This window comes from Pleurodeles waltl, chromosome 2_2 (assembly GCF_031143425.1).
Source record: "Pleurodeles waltl isolate 20211129_DDA chromosome 2_2, aPleWal1.hap1.20221129, whole genome shotgun sequence".
NCBI classification, from domain to species: Eukaryota; Metazoa; Chordata; class Amphibia; order Caudata; family Salamandridae; genus Pleurodeles; species Pleurodeles waltl.
The window spans coordinates 1,087,945,678-1,087,969,093 of record NC_090439.1 but is presented as its reverse complement, the minus strand read 5'-3'; the positions used below and the strand labels follow the sequence as shown (position 1 = coordinate 1,087,969,093).

The 23,416-nt window shown below is 44.7% G+C and overlaps 1 protein-coding gene across 17 annotated transcripts in view; it reads right to left on the bottom strand.

The window, feature by feature from the left end:
- ADGRB1 (adhesion G protein-coupled receptor B1) overlaps positions 1-23,416 on the bottom strand; it is a 437,507-nt gene that overhangs the window by 99,280 nt on the left and 314,811 nt on the right. For all 17 annotated transcript variants that reach the window (XM_069220849.1, XM_069220852.1, XM_069220854.1 and 14 more), the window contains 2 exons: positions 8,222-8,325; positions 49-151 (listed from right to left, as the gene is read on the bottom strand). In XM_069220849.1, coding sequence (XP_069076950.1) covers positions 49-151; positions 8,222-8,325 — 207 coding nt within the window. The remainder of the gene's footprint in view (positions 1-48; positions 152-8,221; positions 8,326-23,416) is intronic.

Below are 23,416 nucleotides of genomic sequence, written 5' to 3'. Positions count from 1 at the left end.
GGAGACTTGTGTGCTTAAGTATAACATCAGACATCAATAATTTCTCACCTTATTCCTCGTCTGGGTCTGCCCAATCAGAATTAATGCGTTGGAGGAGATAATGGACAGGCAGAAGTTGATTAGAATGACTGAGCGTTCTGAGCGAATGTACCTATAAGAGGAGAGAGGCAGAGAGAGAAAAATAATCAAAATGAGGCTCTTGGGAATTAAATGGGTTTTTCTACGGGCGCCATGATAATCTGTGATTAAGCTACAAGCAGGTGAGAAGTGATTGAGTCAAAGAATATGAATATTAATGAGAGTGTGGCCTCTGCAGTCAGGACAGGAGAGCTACAGAAAGATTCCCATGGAGCACTAAACCACTGTTGGCAAGCTAGGCTGCCAGGGTCGAGAAAGCAAGCTACCAGGAGGCAGGTTCATCCCATCATCTGGTAAATAGTTTGTGCAATGGAAATGATGGGACAATCAGCTCTTACCCTTCATCTGAGAGCTTAGAATTAAAGCCAGCATATGTGGTCTCATTTAGTGGAGTATCGGGGCAAAGGATGGTCTGATGCTGCATGTCAGATTTTAGGAGTTTATGGAAGATCTGAAGCCTGGGTCTAGTATGTGTCTGCGCCAACTACTCACCGAGTATTTAATAACTCTATCATGGCTGCCTCCAAAGTCCTTCAAAGTCCAAGAGACTGTGAAAAAAACTAGACCTCCCTATAAACAGACAAACCACTTTGTACATTGAAGATCCCTTAACTGCAACTTTTAAAGCAACTTTTCAATAGTGTTCATTTCATTTCCTCTGCTTCATGAGCTCCCCTGGCTAGTCAAGTCTCACTAAGCCTTCCAACACTGTGTCAGCCTTTTTAAGCCTATGTCCCCAGCTTTCCTCTCTCCTTATCACTCTCTCCATAACAGTATTCCAATCACCTCTGCTCTCTTGTGCCTGCTTTGCTGGAGGCACCCAGCAAGTCAGTTTCCCCACCTCTTCTTGTGTCAGTTTCCTTCGCCTCTCCCAAAGTCCCCTCGCCTCCCTTTGGTTGTTGGTGTGCTCCCGCTTCTCCTGTGTTAATTTCGCAAGGCCACTCAATGTTTGCCTGCTTCACACCTTTCACTATCCCTGTCGGGTAATGCCACCCCGCAAAAAGAGAACATAGGTCGTCGCTGTGGGAACTCCAACATCGAGTAGGTTATCAAGCACATTACCAAATGAGGACCCATGTGACTGCTGCATTGCCATCCATGCAGGGCCATGAAAGAGCGAATCAAGGTGAACTTTCACAGGAGTGTGAACAGAGGATGAAAACAATAGCTCCATAATCAGAAATGGCTTCTCAAAATTAATGTCAGTATGACCAAAGTCCCTTAACGAATGAAATAACAGCACAAACATACCACATGGCAACGATAACATCAAAAAGGTCTGCGTGAACGAAATACTGTAATTCTAAAACTTGTCCCATTACACAACAACAACTGGTAATAGTCAACAGTCACCACTACCCTTACGTCTACCTACCTGATAATGAGTACACATCTGGATGGCACATCTAATGGGGGTTATCGTTTAACCTACATACCGAGGTGCGTGTGGGAGAGCCCAATTTCCTAAGGCTAAAAAAGATGGGCGCATCAATAGTGAATATCACGTCTCAAGATTAACATCATCAGCTAATGTACATTAGCCAGCGCTGGGAGCGATGCAGTCTAGTTAAGTATACTGTCCGCAGACTGGAGAAATTGAATAGCTGGAAATATACGTTCTCTGCCTTTCATAAAGATCTATAACAGGCAGGAACAGCCCCTCCGCTATGGTGGAGGGGCGTTGCACCACTTCAAAAGACAGCAAAATGCGAAAAATGTAATGATATTAGAAGTATTTTCTTATTGTGTTATTTTTCCGCTTATCTTGTCTGCCGACTAGTGTAGGGTGGGGTGGGGCCATCCACCTCATCAGCAGGGGAAGGAAGAGTTCTAGGTGCCTCCTAAGTGCGCATGTTGGTTTGGCCAGCTGTCTTAGGTCAACCAAACCGACATGCGCACTTAGAACACTCTGCCAGAGCTGTGTTTCACAGCCGGGTGGAGACCAAGCACAGGCTACCACTCCCTCAATGAACAACATTTCAGCCCACTTAGGCCAATCCCAATGCCTCTCTCATACTGGGTAACAGCATGAGACAAGCTTCTGAATTGGGTGGGGAGGAGAGCAACAAGAGAAGAACCTGCGGCAGAAGCAGAGGAAAACGGAAGGCCGTCCAGTAAGTCTTTTTTTAAATTTCATTATTGCCCCCCTCCACCCTGCACTGCCTCTTCAGTTATGCTCGTTGCCCCTCCAACCATTCCTTGCAGCAGCCGCCACTGGTAACAGGAGGCACTAATTATTGACCCACCGAAGCTCCTTTGGTGTGATCAACATTACTGCCTACTGAGGGATCGACTAATCCACTACAGAAGTGCGAGGAGTCCATGCTCAGCTATAGCCCCCTGCATGAATGACGTGAGTGGGAGAAGACTGAGCAAACAACAGCTTTAATCCATATCCACAGGTGGCATTCAAGCACTTCCTACCTTTTAAATGTGAAATGAGATAGCCGGCAGTTGGAGCAGTGTTATGTGTACCCAAACAAAAATTAACTTACAGTAGTTCAACACATCAAGGTTTCTTTAAATAGCTTTATAGTCAGTTTCACAAGCTTATGCTTGGCCGAAATGTCCCTTTTCCTTCAATGTACAGTGTATTCTTCCCATAATGCACCCCAACATTGGCATTAACATTATTATTTCACTGCAGTGTAAACTAAATTGCACACTGTCTCCATTAAGTTATTCTTGTAGTGTTATCAAAGTAGAAATTGAGAGTACAAGTGTGCGTGAGCGAGTGTGTGTGTATGTGTGCATGTGTGTGTGACTGTGCGCATGAGTGGCTATGTTTATTGTTACTATTCTAATGATTATTTGAGGTCTGATGCACAATTTTGATCCCACACTCCTTTTGTATGACATGCAGATCATATAAGAGGGTGACCTTGAAATACAATGACATAAGATACAAGCAAATGATACAATGGTAATTTATGTGGCGCGTGGTGGCACGGTTGCAGCACATGCTCTCTGTGCTTCAGTTGAATGCTAGTTCAAGCACCATGGCCCTGTTGCGCTACAGTTGTGATGGCCATGTGGAAAGATACAATGGTAACTTAGAAACTGCAAAGTGGGAAAAGTTGCAGCACATGCTCTCTGTGCTTGGGTTGAATGCTAGTTCAAGCACCATGGCTCTGTTGCTGTACAGTTGTGGCCGCCATGTGGAGCAATCAAGCAGGCATTCACCTATAGTGAGTGAATCCTGGATGGTTTTTGACGGGTCAGTAGCTTTTGCCAAGTTGATCAAAATGCAACACAAAATATGCATCTGCAAAAGATCAGGAGAAGGCCTGAAAAAACACAGCCTTGATGACATCAGAGAAAAGACAGCATGGAGCAAAGACAAAGAGGGGAAGATGAATGGTTAGAGCATGAAAACTGATGATGAGAGAGAAAAAACAGGAGATCACCCCCTAAAAGGAAGAATGCTGTGACATGACAATGTCTGCGATTGTTTAACTCGGTTGGACAACCGATGAAGATAAGACCGCCCATTTATCAAAGTGACACTGAAGACTGAATAGAAGGATCAAACCTAGGGTGGGTTTTCATTTTTCAAAGTATGCACAGGACTCTTTTGACTGTGTATTCTATGTCCGGTAAGAGATCAAACGTAGTTTTCATATGTTTGGATTGGAATAGCAAAGCATGTGTTGGCTTTTGAAGAACAGAAGATGAAGGTCACTGTTTTGTCCAGACACCGTGGAGCAAAGCCAGGCAAGGACAGACTTTTTAGTAGGTCTGGGCAAAGCTTAAATCATAATGGGATAATTTGCGTAATTTGGGGAATTTCACATTATGCTTCTTACACGAAATCCCCCAAATCACACCAATAGGCCACTTCAAGTAATTACGCACCGTTTGTGCTAAACATTTACACCATGAATGGTGCAATTTGCGGTGAAAATTTACTGTGAATGCACAGTAATAACAGAACAAGAGCAGCGGTTGTTCTCAGTGCTCAACAAATTAAGATGAGGTCTCATTAGGCACAAAAATAAAGTGCAAACTGGGGGATTTGCATTTTCTGTAATTATGCATAATTTGGCAGTAATTTTTGGAATTATGCAAATGCCAATTTTGCACACACCTACTATTTTAGGCCGGTGTTCCCTCTGCTTGAATATTACAGGTCAGCAGGAGAAGAGGCCGCCGGTCACCTTCCTTGGTAGACTAACTCACTTTGCAAGCTGGACAGGCGTGCAATTAACCACTGGTTTATGTGCACCCCAAAACCTGACTCCAAACGGAGCATCGGGGTAATATGCAACGTGTCACTGCTTCCAAGTATACCCGTAGTATCTCATCTGCAGCACCTTCTTTCAGAGTCATGAAATCTCTGCAGAGTTATCAGCCCTGTTTTGCAGGTGAATTCTGTTGCTAAGCTATATTTCTTGGCAGAAAATGTCTCCTAAAGATGCAGCTGTGGTTAAACATATGCAAAAAGGATTTATCAAATACGTTACGTTAGTGGACCTTGGGAGGGCATCAGCGGAAGAGTCCATAACAGTGAGATTACCAGATTCACATACATAGTTACAGAATACACCTGAGGATGTACTCGTATGTCAAGAGGACATGATGCAGATCATGCTAAACAATGGAGGGGTCCTATTAGGTGAGATGTGCAACATGTAAGATATAGGTTCATGTCACGGAAGGACTTAATAAGCCTTTCCTCATTCTGGGGTCCATAATATGCATACATTGTAGTGGGTACATATTACCCCTATTTCATGACACTATGTGGCTATGCGGTTTGTGGTATGTGCCATGTAAATAAATACTTTTAATTAATACTAGCAAGAGGCAGTGTGCCCACTTCAAATGCATTCATGGGGATGTGAGTGGGAATCCGTCACCGAGAAACAGAAGCCCAGGGTATACTGATAAATAGGCAGAGTCTGTCTCAGGTACATTTTCACATGCCATGGAGGTAGAGATGCTGGTATCAAGTCAGCGCAGCCGGTTACAGAATCCAATTAGTCTCTCCAGACTTCTTCACTTAGTCTTATGAATCGCTGACCGGCCTCCACTCAGTCACTCCGCGAGACTCATCCGTCCTTGCAAAACGCTTTGTGTCAAGATTATGAGAATAACTGAGGCAATCCATTCATTTGAATGCCTCTTTATTGCAGGTGGTAAGAGTACGGTTCCACCCCCCCTTCTGTTCCTATTTATTCTCTTCAACCGCAGCCTCCCGCTTGCTGGATCCGCTCCCAAGGTGTACTGTGTTCCTGCCTATGCGTGGCGACAGCAGCGGACCTCGCTTCTGCGTCAGGGCAGGTTAGGCTACGACAATGGGCTGCACTGGGAGGAACAGAACAGCAAGCGAGCACTTTAACTCACGCCATCATCGGCTTTATGTTCCTCCGCCCAGGGGTGGGACTGGACCACCACCACAATGAGAGCATCCGCGATTGCCTTAGAGGCTGCATGCTGCAGATACAAGTTTGTATCTCTCCCAAGGTCAAACTTTATGCTGAACAACTGGCTTTGGATTCAAATCCCAAATAGATGGGTCCTAACTATCAGCCTAGAGAGCAGTTTGGAAAAAGAAGCAAAGGACTGCCAATTACTGAAATAGGCATGCTTCTCTAAAACTAAGCCACGTGAAATACATATTTCCATTGCGCTGTTTAGGTGCACTGCTCATCTGATGAAGATCAAACGCATGCTACTCTATAGGTGTCCGGTGGGTCACTTTGTATTCACCGCCTAGCGTATAACAGGCCCAGCACTCACAGCATCCAGGAATCTCACACCCTAAACCACCTGTTCGCTCTTACTCTACAAGGAATCTCAGGGTGTCATCTGACCCCAGCACTTTCATCATTTCCGCTGTGACTCCCACCAGACTCCACCTACACAACGTCCAGATAATGTGACACACTTCCATGCTAAGAAATCCATACTCAAAATGGGCTACCGTTAGACACAGAACAGTGGACAACGTTTAGCCTTTTATTTAAGGCAGTAGGAGGTATGTCACCCCATATCTCCCAGCACTTCCAAATACAGATGCTGTGCTCCAAACCTCAGCTGCCTTTCTGTTCCTAGGTCACCCCCTCCCGCCCCTACATCCAAGCGTGTGTCTGGCACATCCTGATGACGCAGCTACTCATCTCAGGTATTTCACCCTGAATGTCGGCTATCTTTATGTGGTCCTATGAATATAACTTACAATACAGTTAAGCTGTAGTGAAGTTGGTGTTTTCCATTGATGAGGTTCGTGTTTGTACAGTTTTAGAGCCTCTAGCGGAGGGCCTCAATACAGATAAACCCTTGCAAAATGGCATAATGTACGGAGAAAAGGCACCTCCAGACTAGCTGAGAAAGAATAATGAGGATGGCCAAGTCAATGGCTCCTCAGCGGACGTCTTAAGGCCATAACGAAATGTCATTATCAAGAATGAAGAGTGAGAAAGAAAGAGAGAAAGTCTACCAGTTTGCATTTGGTCACAAGTAGGATAGATCTTAAATGTGTAAGTCTCTTGCTCTGGAACATCGACCTTAACAGCCCTGAGCAGCTTAAGTTAGTTTCTTTCAGTAGAAGGTTGTCTCACTCAGAACCAGTAAATGAACTCCTGGAAAATACAGCAGGTTAACTCATTGGCAGTCTTAGCCATGGCCAACTACAATGGATCCAAGCACAATAGAAGATGCACTACTGGGAACTACACATTACAGACAAATAGTGTTAACACTCACAATAAATGTCAACACAAGGACTTTGAAGGGTAGTTTCAGCTATGGCCAAACTCAGTGGCCACAAGCCCTATAACAGAGACTCACCACTGAGAAAACAAAATGTCTGTTACTCTGTCCAAATCCTTAAATCACAGTCTGGATTCTCAAAGGAGGTGGAGGAGGGGTTTAGGGGTGGAGTTTCTGAACGATGCCAAATTTCAGAGGACAAAGAACCACAGCACAGTCATATTAGGAGGAACTATACAAGAAAAACAAAATGATGTCACTTAGTCTAAAGCCTTAAATCAGAATCAATGGAGGATAGTCATGGTCATGGTCAATGTAATTGGCCCAAATAGACCATAATGGAGTTTAACTAAAATGAGGGGAAAGGCGGAGCTTTCTCTAAAACCTAATTCTACAGCCCTGGCACACTGGAACACAGTTTCCATCTTAGCTAACTTTATTGATCCCAAAAACAGTTACTTAACTCCGCACTGGGAACTTTACATGTTAGGCAAAATGGCACCACTGTGTCCAAAACCTTGAATCAGAGTCCTGAGATCTAGGAATCAAGGGCCGTATTTATAGGCCCCCAGCACCACAGGAGCGTCACTTTTAGTGGCTTAACGTCACCTTGTAAATAAGGCCCCTTCCCACTCAGCACTGTGTGTGGAAGGGGTGTGAAATGGGTGTTGCTGTGGGCGTGCCACAGCAACACCCATTGCATTTTGACGCTGCGTCAGATTTATGAATTCTCGTAAACATAAGGCAGCGCCAAAATCTAACACCACCCCCAGGGGTGGCGTTAGCAGGGCGCAACGAGGAGGAATACTTTTATTCCTCCTCGTTTTTTGCTTTTTGTACCCGTGCTGCATTCTGCTGCACGCATAGAAAAAGCAAAATGCCATAAATTATGGTTTTGTGCGGGAAGGCGTCCCTTCCTGCACATAAACAATAATTTGAAAATTAGGCTTTGACACTTCTGTGTGTGCTGCATTGCGGGACACCTTACCGCACATAAACAATCACACCCCTCAACACAGACATCCTTGCACGATGGTGCAAGGATGCCTGAGTTGGCAGCTAAATTTAGCGCCAGCACAGGGGGAAACGCAGGGATGCGCCGTATTCCCTTAAATACAGCGCATCCCTGCGTTTCTAAAGTGACCCAGCGCTGCCAATTTTGGCGCGGCACCGCGCTGCAACACTTTTCTTGAAATCTGGCCCCTGATCTTGGTAGATATTATCGTGACCAGATCTTACAAAGAAGCTCCTTAAAATGATGTAATTTATATTACCTACCAAAAAACACTCTGCAAAAAAAATCACCTGATGGTGTCATCTGGAACAAAGCAAAGCTCATTCTACATGCTGAATAAGCAAAGATTCCTACCTCCACACAGAGACGTAGATGATGATGAGAAGCAGGAGGGTGAGTGATGAAACGCCACAGCCCACGATGAGGGTGACCGACGGAACGAGGACCTTTTCCATATTCTGCAAGTGGAAAGAAGTCAAGAGAAAGGAATTAGGTGGCGTACCTACAGCAAGCACGTTCGACGCAAGATCCGTGGACAGAGCTGGGCTCAGGCACTGCGGTGGAAGGAGGAGGAGGGGACTGGCCGGCTCCTGGGTGACCCAATATGTTCCATATCACCATCACTTCCACCAAGGGATAATGAGGAAATAACAGCAGGCGGCACAGCGAGAGAGATGAGCCGTACATTTTCCAATCAGTGTTCATGTAGCCAGGCATCATCCGCTAGAGGACAGGAGGGTTTATCCTGGCATGAACTGCAACTGCAGTACCCACCAGGCAGCACAGCTGCACGCCCTACCAAAAAACACACATGCAGCACATCACATTCAGGCGTTGCGTCATGTGCCTGTTTATTCAGTAAATACTGCACAACAGAAAATGTAGCAGTTAATTTGCCTTTCTTGAGATAGTACAGGCTTGGAAACACGGGAGACTCCAGAGTGAGTCTGAACTGCGTGAGCAATAGATTAGTTTGAGTGCTGTTGACTTTTCACATCGGATATATAAAACAAGCATTGGCAAAGTCAAACCTTATGGCTGGGGCAAGCTACCCTACGCTTGCAATAAAAATTTACATTTAAAAAACATTCACTGATGTGGCCCTTTAACTAGTATGTTAAAAAAACCTTCCTTTCAGTGACATCACATTTTATTATTATTATTATAAATATTATTAGTAGTATTATTTATGAAAGAGGTGAAAATAAATAAGGGTCTAAACAAGCACTCAAATTGCAGCCTGCTACAAAGTTACAAAGTCACTTGCACACTTTATAACTCCAAATAATTAGGCATGCGGATTGCAGGAAAAATAAATGTTATTTAAGTGAAAAAAAAAGTGGCCAACCTTTAATACCTGCTAGAATTGCCAATGCCTTTTGCTCGTGCTGTACATGCTAATGCTGTACAGTATGAACAAAAAGGGTGGGGGAAAGGGGACGGCACGGCAGCCAGTGGCCCCAACATTTTGTTGGCATGTGCTAATTTCTCATGATGTAATCATGTGACAAGGACGCCATTTTTTTATTTACCAGTCTGTGATGGAGCGGTAAAAAAAAATCAAAATGAAGAAACACTAAGGCGGTCATTCTGACCGCGGCGGGTGGCGGTCACCACCCGCCATGCGGTTACCGCCGAATGACCGCCCGCGGTCAAAAGACCGCGGCGGCCATTCCAACTTTCCCGCTGGGCCGGCGGGCGACCGCCAAAAGGCCGCCCGCCGGCCCAGCGGGAAAGCCCCTGCAACGAGGAAGCCGGCTCCGAATGGAGCCGGCGGAGTTGCAGGGGTGCGACGGGTGCAGTGGCACCCGTCGCGATTTTCACTGTCTGCAAAGCAGACAGTGAAAATCTGTATGGGGCCCTGTTGGGGGGCCCCTGCACTGCCCATGCCAGTGGCCAGTGGCATGGGCAGTGCAGGGGCCCCCAGGGGCCCCACGACACCCGTTCCCGCCATCCTGGTTCTGGCGGTGAAAACCGCCAGAAACAGGCTGGCGGGAAGGGGGTCGGAATCCCCATGGCGGCGCTGCTTGAGGATTCCCTGGGCCAGGGGAAAACCGGCGGGAAACTGCCGGTTCCCCTTTTCTGACCGCGGCTTTACCGCCGCGGTCAGAATAGCCCAGGAAGCACCGCCAGCCTGTTGGTGGTGCTTCCGCTGGCCTCCGCCCTGGCGGTCAGAGACCGCCAGGGTCGGAATGAGGCCCTAAATCTCTTTTAATTCGAAAACAGAAGGGCTGGCTGCAATTTGCTTCCTGGCTCTCCAAAAATGTTTTTAAAAAGTAAAGCAATAAGAAAATAGGACTGGGGTTGAGGGTAACGGTTGTGGTAGCAGGCGGATCTGAAAAAGCACATGAAAAAGGGAGCAACAGGGAGGGTGGGGGGAGCCGCACATGAGGGACCTAACAACGCGGGCAAAGGAGAAGCACAGAGCGAAAGCAACACTCTGTGTAGGGGAAGAGAAGCAAGTGGGTGACAGAGCATGGGCGAGGAAAAAAGTACAAAGGTGAGAGAGAAACAGAGCATGGGGGAGACAAGCGTACCAAGGAGACAGCTGGGAAACACTTGCACCCTCATGGAATGCTTAAGCAAAAAGCAAACAGTTCTCTAAAAGTGCGCAGTGGCAGGACACAAGTAAAGGGTCTATGCTCCATGGGAGGGACAAACACAAGATGGATAAGGCAAGCCACTGAATAACGAACAATTGATAGGTTTACACGTGGAGCTCCCCTGGGGTGAGTAGGAGTGTGTGTGTGTTAGCTTATTCGTGGATGTCTTAGTGTGAGTGTGTGTCAGTTATTGTCATCTCCTCAGTAAAATAGCCAAGTCTATGCTGCTTTCTGGTTCTTGGGGACAATATAATCATAACTGGACAATCCTGTGGGATTTCACCTCCGTGATAAAATACTAAGGATCATCAATATATTCCTGAGGTTTCGTTATGATACCATTTTTCAAATCTTTTTAGTTAGGCTTTCAGTTTTCTTTTTTTTTTTTTAGAGATCACTAAGAAGAAAAAGTACATTAAACTGAGTGGCAAAGCTATATCATACCATAGTGGGGTTAGGAAGAGTTGCCTTTTCCCTCTTGACTCATTTTATCCAGGGTATCTCCTTTATAAGCCTATTTTTTCAATGTCCATTGTTTTTTTGTGTGTGACAAATGACCTCTCACTCTGGGTGGTATTCTAGATGGCGAGTCATTTGTTATTCTCAATTTCACATGCCAAAGAGCATCACACGGTGCTGCATCGTCTTGGCGAGAAGACGATGATTAACAGTAGGAAGTCAATTTCCACAGACATGTTTGTAAATCCATGGAGCTAAATTGGAGGGTGAAGCAAAAGATGAGGAGGGCGTATATGTAGTATATGCTCCTCAGCGATATACACACCATCAAGGGGAATACATATCGAGTTAAGCAGAGTAAACCTATACTTAGCTACATGCACTTTTCTCCACAATATTTTGTTTCTCGATATTTTGGCCAGATGACATTTACTACTTGATATTCTGTTGGAACATCAGAGTGACGGGTCTTGGCTTCACAACAGCATCTCCTGTGTTCTCAGATTTCTTCTGTGACAGATCTCGGGAAACAGTTCCCAGCATCTTCACAACAGTTACTGCATCCTTACCAAAGAAGTGCCTGGCACCAAAGGTCTGCTAGAAGGTTCTACGTCGGTGATCTAATGCATGATAAATGTGATTAAACTTGCAGTAGTTTTAGAGCCCTCCTGCCACCGAAAACACTGCATCAGCCTAAGGTAATATGGAAATGAGCTGTTACTTTAGGGTAGGATGCACACCTGAATTGCTCCAAATCTAGGAAGGAACCAAGACGTAGAAATACTTCCTTAGGGCCAAGAAGTACATACATCAGGTAGCTTAAAGCACTATGCACAGTGCAGCACAGACATTCTTGGCTGAACACAATTCAGCAGCCAATATGGCTTACACACTATAGTTGGGCTACATTAGGTAGAAGCTACTATGGGAGCTTCCAAAGCAGATCTGACCACGGTGAGAGTCGCCTCACATTTGTTTACAATGAAGATCTGTGGCAGTAATAAGTATAGGGTGCACTGCCCTGGTATGAGCCGTGCCACACCTTTAACTCGGTGCGCCAGAACCTGATCAGAACAGTGAACCTACTGCAGAGAATGAACTGCTCAGTGTGCAGACGCAAGCTCATGCCTGCACTGTCAACAGCGCATTAGTGAAAGGCAGGCCCGGCTCTTTAACGTGCCTGTTCAACTTTCAATGCAAGCGGTGACCCAGCCTCCATTTTAATGGGTGGGTCAAAAAAAAAACTCAGACCCTTGCCAGGGGCCCCCTAGAGGGGCAGACTAACTGTGTGATTCCTCTAAGTGGGGTGCAGTCAGTGTGCCTCCCAACAGCCTCTTTGCCTTTGTGCCCACCCCATGCAAATGATAGCACTCTGCTCCCCACCTACCACCCCCCACATTCAACAGTAGCGTAGTCTACATCACTGGACTACGCTACGGCCCCTTCTATAATACCAAAGTACTTGGGGTGCAACCGCTTGTTGCACTCTGGTGGCACATATTGTAATATGACCATCACAGCATGGAGGTCACTATGGGTACGCAATAAAGTGACTCGCTTTGTGGCGCCTAGACCCAGCCTCCAAAGATGTAGGAACTATGGGCCATATGTACGAACACATTTTTCCATAGACAGAGAATGGGCAAAACTGCTTGCTACATCTGGCCCTATATTCTTCTGACAATGACACACCTCTATCTCCGTGATGACTCCCATATTTCTTCAGTGTCCTCGTCTGAGGAGCACAGAGGCAGAAGCGTCACACATTGGTCCTGTCGTGCGAACCCGCCCGTCAGCCCCTCCCTGCTGAATTGCCATGAGGTTTAAAGCATATTTCAAATTAAGCGGCACCAATCAGTTCTGTTCAGATGGCACATGTTCTTAAAAGCTCTGTCTGGCCTGACAGAGCTTTCAAAAGTCACGCTCTGCCCAGGCGATAACAGGCACATGCCGGGACTGTTGGTGATGTGCACCGAAGCCACGCCGAATGATAACGAAGCACTCGGAGGAAACAAGCCCACTCCTGAATAATTCATCTTTATTTATCCTTGTTTTGAAGGCTGTCTACGCATCAGAGAACATGCAGTTATCTTTTCCCACTTTGGTTCTAAATTCACGCAACCTTTGAGCTTCTAGAGGAACGAGGGGATTTGTCAATGCAGTGGAGGCGGTAGGGAAACTGTGAGCTTTTCCAAAAGACTCACGGGCTGGGGAAAAGTCGGTGACTTGAGATGCTATCAGTTCTTTTGTCTTACTTTAAAGGTTGACCTGTGTTTTCTTGACGTATGGAATATATGCCCGCTTGGAATACATGTTGCATACGTGCATTTGATTAGCTGAAATACTTTCCATTTTGCACACTGGCATAAGGGTGCCAGGAAAACAGAAACATTTGGCAAAATTACAGCTAGGATAGTCGGTTCAAAACGGCACCCTCGATGCCTCCACTCTACAGCAGTAGCTGGAAAAGTCAAGAGATCTTCATTCTACACATAGAACAGCCATCACCTTTGTACTTGAAGGAATGGGCAGGGAAAGGGCAGGTTGCCAGGCCTCATCGGTCATGAAGCATGGAATGACTAAAGGGAGCGATAAAGAGTGCTGCTGTGTGACAGTGGCCTATACTGAGCATATGAAGAATGAGTGAAAACTGGGCACTGACTGCTTATGGTCCATGCACCAATGGTGTTAGGTGCAGGCATTTCCAAGATGCTAGTAGTCTGTTGTCTCTCTTCATAAGGACTTACCGATATTGACCTTTCTTTCGTATATACCACATTCTCATTTCCACCACCTCTTGACACTGTTGATGTCTAAATATGTAAACTGTTGTCTACAGGCTGCTTTTTATCCTACAGAGGAAGTTGGCCTTGAAACCTCCCACCAATCCCAGCTGAGTGTGATTTGTGGTGCTGTGTCGCAGGTATAGATATGTGACTCCTAGGTCATTTCTGTCTCAGTGTCTTGCTCCGTGTTAGTTTGTTCCAATGGCTTTTCTCAGGGACTTAAAAGAGATGTAGAAGGTGGGTAACCTCTAAAAGGGGCGTGGCAAATAAGCTGGAGTGGTTTATCTGATTAGGACGGTCTCTTATAACATATAAACAACAATTTTGTGCTTCACCGAGAGTGTCAGCTGGCCAGTGTCTGGAGGCATGTCTGTGAACTGTATGTTACTGCATCCAGACATCTCACAAAGCAACGTTGGCCTAAAAAAAGCCTGGTCTAATGGCTTTGCCAATGCTTGTTAGCAGTATCAGAAAAATGAGAATGAGCAATGTAATGCTGTGAATAGTTAGAAGTGAAGATGTTTCAGTTCTGAAAACGAGACTGTAAATTAAACCCTAGTAAGGTCAGTAGAAGGGAGTCTGAAACGCCTGTTCTCTCCTTCACACGACTGTTCTCTGCAGTTTCTAATCTGACACACTCATGCCTTCTGTCATCTTTCTGAAATCCTTTATCTGCAAATCTCACACATCATTTCCTTCCTCTTTACTGTTTTCTCATTGCCCTTCTGCATATACTTTCTTGCATCACCTTCCCTTTACTATGTCCCCACTCTCTCACACACACCCACTCCCTCTTCTCACCTGTAAACACAGCATCTTATTTTCATTTGGTGTTGTCAACAGCTGTGTATCCTTTCCTCACACACTTTCACATTACAATTTGCACATATGTGACCATCAGTCTTTGCGCTCTTCAGAAAGGCAGAGGCATGGATGCCCACCTAGTCTGTACAAGTACATGATCCAGTGACAAGCACTCTGAGGCTCACACTGCCTTCAGCCTCACCTTTGGGACTCTCAATTGCACCCCATAATGAGAACCCATTCACTCCATTAAATAAGAGACCTGGAGTACACTCTGTACAAGAAGCATCAATTCAGGTCAGGAGATGTGGCCTAACAGCCAGAGCTGCTGGCTTTAGAAAATGAGGTCCACGTTTGAGTTCTGGGGTCGGCTCAACATCCTGTGATACTGGACAAATCACTTACTCTCCCCAGGCCTTAAAAAACCTGAATCTCACCTGGTGTAATGTAATCTAGTGCTCCATTAAAAAAGCTTAAAGCCCTTGCATCAAGTTTGCACTATAAAAAAATGCAAAAATAATAAGATTAAAAAAACTATGGAAATATAACCTCTTAAAAAAACAAGTACTCTTAGGAAACGCAAGACGAAGTAAACCACATGAAAAGTATACAGGACTGCAGCACTAACACTGATTACTTTTAAGCGTTTTTACAGTCCTTGTTGCGAACTCGATCAGTGCTTATCCTGTAGAGTTAAGGACATGGATATAGGGTTTGGCAGGCACCAGTTTCAGAGTCAAGTTTTTAATTACTGCTGGGTCTGAGCATTGTTAGACGCTGCCCCACTCAAAGCTCCATCCACCTGATAAGTCTATATACACAGGAAGGCTCTTCCATCTCACAACATCACAAGACATTTACTTGCAGACCCCAGACTCGGGCTTTAACTGGGGCAGGTCCCTCCAGGTTGTAGTCACCTGTAATTAAAATCTGATATTGAATCAGGTCCTTATCAACACCTAATATCCATGTCCTTAACTTCACAGGTATACACACGGATCAATTTCTAAATACGGACTGTAAAATCTGTTCAAGTAATCAATGTCAGCGATATAGTTATTGTTCCTATTTCACGTTTTACTTAACATTGCATTCATTAAAAGAGTTTTTTCAGTATAGGATTTTTGTGTGCAGTATAGTACTCTTGAATAGTGCGTACTGTAAACTGGGTTGCTTCTAGGTGTCTATATGTGTGCAGGTTGCAGGTGTTTGTAACTGGACACGACTGAGAGCACTGGAGTTTAGGCAGTGCCAGTTTCCGACAGTGTCTGTCAGCAGGTTACAAAGATTTCAGAACACATGCACACCCAATCATTGGCCTTTGTGCAGATCGCACATAATAATATTCACAGATGCCAGCTGTGAAAGTGTTTGAAGGAGGTACACAGCTGTCAAAATATTACTAGGGAGAAATTAAAAGAAAATGCAGTGCTAACAGGTGAGAGGGTGGGTGTGTCGCGTGTGTAGAGGGTGCTGAAATGAAGGGGGTTCAAGGGAGAGCATGCAGTAGAGAGACAAGAGGGTGCTGGAGATTAAAGAGGAGAGTTTCAGATGAAGCATTTCAGAGAGATGTAGGATGAAATAGGGCATAAATATCTAAATGAGTGAAAGACAGCAGAGAAAAGTGGTGTGAAGTGAAGAACAGGAGAAGCTGAGATGCTCCAAAGACCACTACCCCTTCCACAGACCTTAGTGGTGTTTAATTCAGTCTCATAGTTTCAGAATTGAAACACTTTCAGTTCTAATTATAAACAACAAAATCATTGCTGGTACTCATTTATCTGATACTGCTAATACGGAGGGGCAAAGTCAATAGGTCTGCCTGGGTTTAGGTGCATGTCTGTTACTGTGTGGTATGTCTAGATGTTACAGCTGAAAGCTCACCGACTGGCACCCAAAATACTAGTTGGGTGGCACAACATGGGAAGCACAAGATTTTAGATTACTTGTTTTATTTAAGCTACACAATTAATTACAAAGGTCACCTGGAAAGAATTTCCAGTTATGCTTCTGAGGCCACTCTGCTTTTTTAGAACCCCACGCTTCTTTTCATCCCACTTAAAGCCTTGCTTGAAGGGGAAGCTAGAAGGTAAGAAGACCCAAGGTATGGATGGTTGGGTCCTACTTACTTTCCCTTGCTATCCAGACGTGTCGTGGCGAAAATCAGCGTGAAACAGAAGCGAGGTGGCCTCACGATTGAATGTGATTTACTAACATTTTATGTTTATGTACACACCCCAATTTTGCCTCTAAATGAGTATTTCTCATGAGTACTACTCATCTTCACAGGTACACTTCCCATGAAGACCAGATGGGGGAATGACACATGGGCAGGAAGCGTGACAAGCCCGGGAGCACCGAACATGTTGGCGAGCGTGAGCCGGGATTAGAATCCTCGAGCACTAGTTTTGGAAAACCTCGCGAGCAGCCCACGAGCACGGGCCCGCAGGCACTCCGCGTGCACCCATGAGCCTCTGCCGTCTACAAAGAGACGAACACAATATTTATTGTGGTGTAATTTCCCGTCAGAAACAGTCACTAGCCCCGTCCATCCACACGACCTGTAACCCTCGCTTTATGTGGCTGGAAATCCTCCGCTGTAGGTTGTAATAGTAATAGTATTTATATAGCGCTTACTGCCCCTGACGAGGGTTGGGAGTTTGGCCTTATATCAAGCAGGTTTATGGCACGCGGGAGTCCCCGAGCAGGCCGGAGTGCAGCGGATGAATATTTTCACATCTCTGCTCTGTATTTATGGCACTTCCCGCGCTACAAACATCTCTGTTTCCGCCTGCCGGAGATGTCACCGGGAAGAAGACAGAGAGACACGGAAGTGCACTGAGAGCACCGCGCGCGAGAGAGAAACAGGAGTAGAAAGAATAAGAGAAAGTTGTGCATTTAGAGAAAAAGAAACAGAGAGGGGGAGAAAGAAAGTGAGAGGGAAGGGGAAGATGAGAGAAAGGGAGGCGAGAGGAAGCGAGAGAGTAAAAAGGAAAGCTAAACAAGAAAATACATTGAGAGACAAATAGAATAAGCACTAGCAAAGCCAATAGGTCTGTTAAAAAAAACCCACATCTAATAAACACTAAAATGTAAAAGTAATTAAAAGTACAAATGCCACTGTCTAAAGGTGACACACATATGATCGCGAAAAATGGTATATTGCAAAAATACATAAAAAAATGAAATCAGAAATAAAAGCTGAAATGCTTTATTGCTCTGTGCTCATTACCTTTGCCTGTCAAACTTGCAAGAACCTAGGAACAAGCTTCTGCAGGAGTAAATATCACATAGTTAGTGAAACTCTCACGTCTATGTCTTTCTCCCCATCGCTCTCTAGCTCTTCCCTTCACTCCATCCCAAGGTTCTTTACCAGTTTCCAGCCTCTCTTTTCCTGCCCATTGTTTTTCTGCCTCATCATTTCGTCTGCTTATCTTCTTCTCTCTAGGAATCTGCCTCGCTCTTCCTTTCTGTAACACTCAGTCTCTGTATTTTGATTTCTCTCTCTTTCAGTTTCTTTCACTTATTCCCCTTTTCTTGTCTCTTTCACTCTTGCTGTTCTATTTTTTCTTTCCATTTCTGACTTCCTCTTTCTAGGTGATTTTAAATATATTAAGGTCTACTGTCACCCTTTTACCATGTTCACCCCAACGTTTCTGACTGATACTGGTGGTAACTGACTTGTCAAAATGGTGTAATGTTATGATTCCAATTGGCAGTGGCAGACCCTGTAAACTCCTAGTAGATAGTAGGGCAAGGAGGATTTCAACTACCTATAAGTCCCTAGTATATAATAGGGCAGGGAATTTTAGAGGCCCAGTAGATTTCCCGCAATGGAATCTGTGCTGCTGTGGTGCCTGCTGTAATATTTAAAGACAGCCCTACCTTGTAGACTGTCTTTAAAAAATAAAAAGAGTGCAAATTCGACTTTGGGATTTGAGGTACTTACCGATTGACAAACTACCTTCTTTTTTACATATAAGTCACCCCACAGTCTCTGCTAGATGCCCCAGGGGTGGGTGCCATGTAACTACAAACCAGGACAGTATAAAATATGTTTCATATGCCCTCTGAGGGTAAAAAAAGCACCTTTCATGTTTCCTCATTGTAGATACTTAGCTCCGTAGGCTAAAATGGAAATATTTTTCATAAGCATACATAGTTCTAGGAAGGAGCTAAATCTGGCATGAAAGGACTCAAATAAATGGTAATGATAAATCCAGCAACTTGCCATTGTTAAATTTATCATAACTAATACAGAAAAGAAGTTATAAGACTTTCTTTTCTGTAAGCCAAATTTCAGCCTGGTAGTGGTCTCTCCTGATTAGCCAGCCCTTACAGGATTAGCCAGGCTGCTTTGTTGAGGTGATAAGTAGCCTGCACTGAGCAAAGGCTATCTGATGGGGGAGGTTGGCAGATGCTGAGTCCAGGCCAGGAAGGGGGCTGGGTAAATCAAGCTTAGTCTTCAAAAGGAAGCCAGTCAGAAAGGAATGCAGCCAGGCCTGTCCTCCCACCCTGTACCCCCAGATAGGCAGTGGGCTTAGGAAAGGAATTTGCATATGTTCATACTGGGTGGGGGGCAGTGGAAATGAGCTACACCAGTTGGTTGGTTTAGCCAGGTCTTGCTACTCTGGAGGAAAACCATCCATCTTGGAATATTAAAGTGCATTGCTTTCTGGGACAAAAAGATGCCACTCTTTAGAAAGATTCATCATGCTTCTGGGTGGCACCCTGCAGCTCACTGGACAAGGATGCCCACTGACTGTTCCCCAAGATGATTGAATAAAAGTGGCTGTTCTGCATTTGCAATTCAGATCTGCTGCCTGAAACCTCAAGAAGAAGGACTGCCCTGCTGGAACCCTGATCTGCAACCCAGAGGACTGCAAATTGAAGTACCACTCCTGTTGCACACCGGAACAACAGCCCAATGGACTTTACCTAGCTTCAGAAAGAACTCAGGAGTGGCTTCCCTGAAAGCAATAGGTTAACAGAGCTTGCTGCACCAACTTTCACAAAAGTCCCCAGCCTGGAGGGCTCCCGTGGACTTTTAAGGATTTGGCCTGGTGCATTGTGGGAATTGAAGTCCCAAACGTCCAAGGACCATCTTGGGGCTTCTAGACTCTGGGATTTGTGTTTTGGACAATAGTCAAATTTGACGAGTCCTCCGACGCAATGTATCCGAGCAGGGCTCCATAGCAGTCGGTCTCAAACTCTGGCTCACGCGCGACCATATGTCATAGTTGGCGCTATTGATTTCCAAGCACTAGAAAGCACATTTTTTTTATTTAATCTTCAAAAATTCATATCTCCGGTTCCCTATATTGGATTTTTGTCATTATAGTGTCATTTTGAAGGTAAACATATTTACTATTTTTACAAATTGGTGTGGGAGACTGATTCCAGCACCACTACCAAGGGTAAGGACTTCCTCATTATGGCAAGTACATGGCTGGGGACTAAGCAGCAACTGTTGTAAACAGGAATTTGGCTTTTTGGTTGGAATCTCCCAACAAAAGCTAAATTGGCAGTAGGACTGCCAAAAGCAGCAAGGAGAGAGAGAGAGAGACCTCTCAGAAGAGGAAGAGCTAACATCCACCCTGCAAGTGCTGATGAGGAGCGCGAGCCCCTCAGGCACGCGAGTGTCTGCAGAGGAAGCGACACAAGAACATCCAATTGGAAAATCAGGCCACATGAAGCTGGCGAAGAGCACAGCAAACTGCGCTCTGACTCTGATGCTTTGTGATTGACTTTGAGTTCAGCATTGATCTGAGAATAGACAGCAGAGCAGAGGGCTGAGCTTCTATCAGATCATGTGCTTCCAGCACAGAGTGTGCTTGGAATTTTCTCATGGCCAACACCCCAAAAATGATTTGCGTGCACCAGCTTCAGATAGCATCAGCACACAATGCAGGGGTTTATGTGTGTGCATACATTCCATTCTTGCCCCATACATACATTCCCATCTTGACCTATAGTGGGAACAGTCGTACCAAAACGCTGTAATAAAAAATTCAGATATTGCCATTTACTAAACCGTGCAATATCTGCATGTGACTTTCCTGGTGTGAAGATGCTGTAAACGTAAGAAACTACATGAATGAAAAATGTATGCAGTAAATTCGGCAGTTTTAAAATAGCTCTCATACATCTAAAACAGAGGTTCCCAACCTGTGCTCCGGGGACCACTGGGGGTCCGCAAAGCCTCCTCAGGGGTCCGCAACTGCTTAGAAAATTAAATAAATTTAACAGATTAGGTCCCTTTCAGTAATGACTCAGGGGGTCCACGGATTCCAATAATGATTCAGAGGGAGTCCCCGGGTTCCAGTAATGATAAAGCGGGGTCCACAGAAGTCAAAAGGTTGGGACCAGTGATCTAAAACATCATAACTCTTTATACAAATATCTCCATCAACAGGCATGTACAAATCAAACACTGCTTTAAAAAATACAACAAAAGCATTATACCAAAATAGTGGGAGAAGCAGGCACGAGCAAACACAAGTACCACTGATGCTTCACTGATTATACACTGGATTTGATTGGAAAACTAGGTCATGTGACTGACTTCTGGTATAGGCTTGTGAACACTGAAGTGAGTCATGAGGCCTCTGGAGAGGACAGAAGCACTGTGTCACAGAAACTAGGAAGTAGCTGGTTCTGCAAGGTCTGAGTGATAATCTCAAGATACACAAGAATGTGTTACCCTCCCAGATGCGGTAACAGAGATTGGGAAATTGGACACACCTTTAGCCCATTTTTCTAGTGGAGGCCTTGGGACGTACATACCCTCGCTACGGAATACCCAACTAAAGCACAAAGGGCCAGATATAAGAAGCCTTTTGCGCCTCGCAAACTGCTAAAAACGCAGTTTGCGAGGCGCAAAAGGCTGAACGCGATGCAGAATCACATTTTGCGAGTCGGTACCGACTCGCAAAATGTGATTCCGACTCGCAAATAGGAAAGGGTGTTCCCTTCCTATTTGCGACCGCATCACGATGTAGAGTTGCTTTGTGACCGCGAAAGCGGTCGCAAACCAACTCGCAGTTACCATCCACTTGAAGTGGATGGTAACTCATTCGCAAAAGGGAAGGGGTCCCTATGGGACCCCTTCCCCTTTGTGAATGCTCACAAAAATATTTTTTCAGAGCAGGCAGTGGTCCTATGGACCTCTGCCTACTCTGAAAAAACCGAAACAAAAAGGTTTCGGTATTTTTTCTTTTTACAGCTCGTTTTCCTTTAAGGAAAACAGGCTGCAAAGAGAGAAAAAAAACTGTTTTATTTAAAAGCAGTCACGGACATGGTGGTCTGCTGTCTCCAGCAGGCCACCATCCCCGTGAGTGCCTAGACTCGCTATGGGGTCACAAACTGCGACCCACCTCATAAATATTCATGAGGTGGGTCTTTGCGACCCCATAGCGAGTCGCAGAAGGTGTCTGAGACACCTTTCTACATACCAGTTTGCGAGTTGCAATTTGCGAGTCGGAAGGACTCGCAATTTGCAAGTCACAAATTGTTTTGTACCTACATGTGGCCCAAAGTTCTACTACAGGAATAATAATGCACTATGTAAGTGAAGTCGCCCATCCTTTCAAATAACTGCAGGAATTAATCAAAGTAATTTCACGCTATCAGTGAATGCTAAGGCTAAAATAGCCAAGTAAGTTAACAACTACCTTTGCATTGGACGATGATCGCAGAAGTTATTGGAGTGCCACTGAACAGTCTGTTAAAGATACTTCTTATATTAATAATCAATGGTATGGATAGTGAAACAATCTTAAAATAAGTTTTGAGAGAAGAACATCCCACATGGTGATGCCACCAGGGGAATACCATGTCCGACACCAAGCCTCTTCTAATTCACGACATGATCTCTCTAGGCCATGAGCTATTCCAAGCTCTTCCATCCTATGTGTAAATACTGAAGGAATTCTTCTCATGTTGACCCTGTTTTTCGATCTCTTACCACCGGACAGCACCTGATGGTCATAGGTGCAAATTCCAAAGACTGGCCAAGAATTGCATTCCTTCTAATCTTAATAAACGTGAGTATTGAACCTGCTGTTTAGCATAGTTTTACAAGCCTTTCAAAGCACGCAAGGTCTCTTTGTGATGTTTTGTACACTAAATATGTATAGCTAAAGTAATGTCTCCCCATCTCAGCTCGCTAACTATCCTCTACTGACAACTGCAACAAAAATAAAACTCTATCCTAGACTAAGCATTATGAATGGTTGAACAAATAGCAAAGTGCCAATGATATGCCAAGAAAAGCAAGTACAGAAATACTTTTGTTGAAAAGCAGTATTGTTACCCCAGCATTATATAGGTATTGGCTGTATGAGTCCTCCGATGTTCAAAATGAACTAAATGTTCTTTACTCCATTCAGTGCGCATAACACCAACCTCTGAACAACACCAGCCTCTGAAAAGCTATGCATAGCTTTTCACAACAAACCGATCCCACATATGCTTCACTTTTTTTCCACTCTTGATACTTTGTTTAAAAACTTCACTAAAATTGTATTAACAAGAAAATCTAATAAAGTAAGCCACAAAACACCATTAACAAAGATCAACTGTCTACAAAGTTAAAGTTTTAATTAAAAAAATACACAATTTAATAATGTTCCACATTTCATGAACACATCTTCTACTATGGTGATATACAGATTCCTTTATGACTTTGATTGGATGTCTGTGGATCATTTATAGGAAACTAGAAAATGCTTCCACAATACTTCCTACAGAGGAGTGTAATGGAGGACAGTGGGGCATGGCAGCAACCGCTAGGAAGCCCCTAAGTTATCCCAGAGGACTTCTGCTCACAAACAGGTCCAAAAAGCATTTGCAATGCAACGGGTCTCACATTACGTCGAGTTAGAGCTATTAGCGTT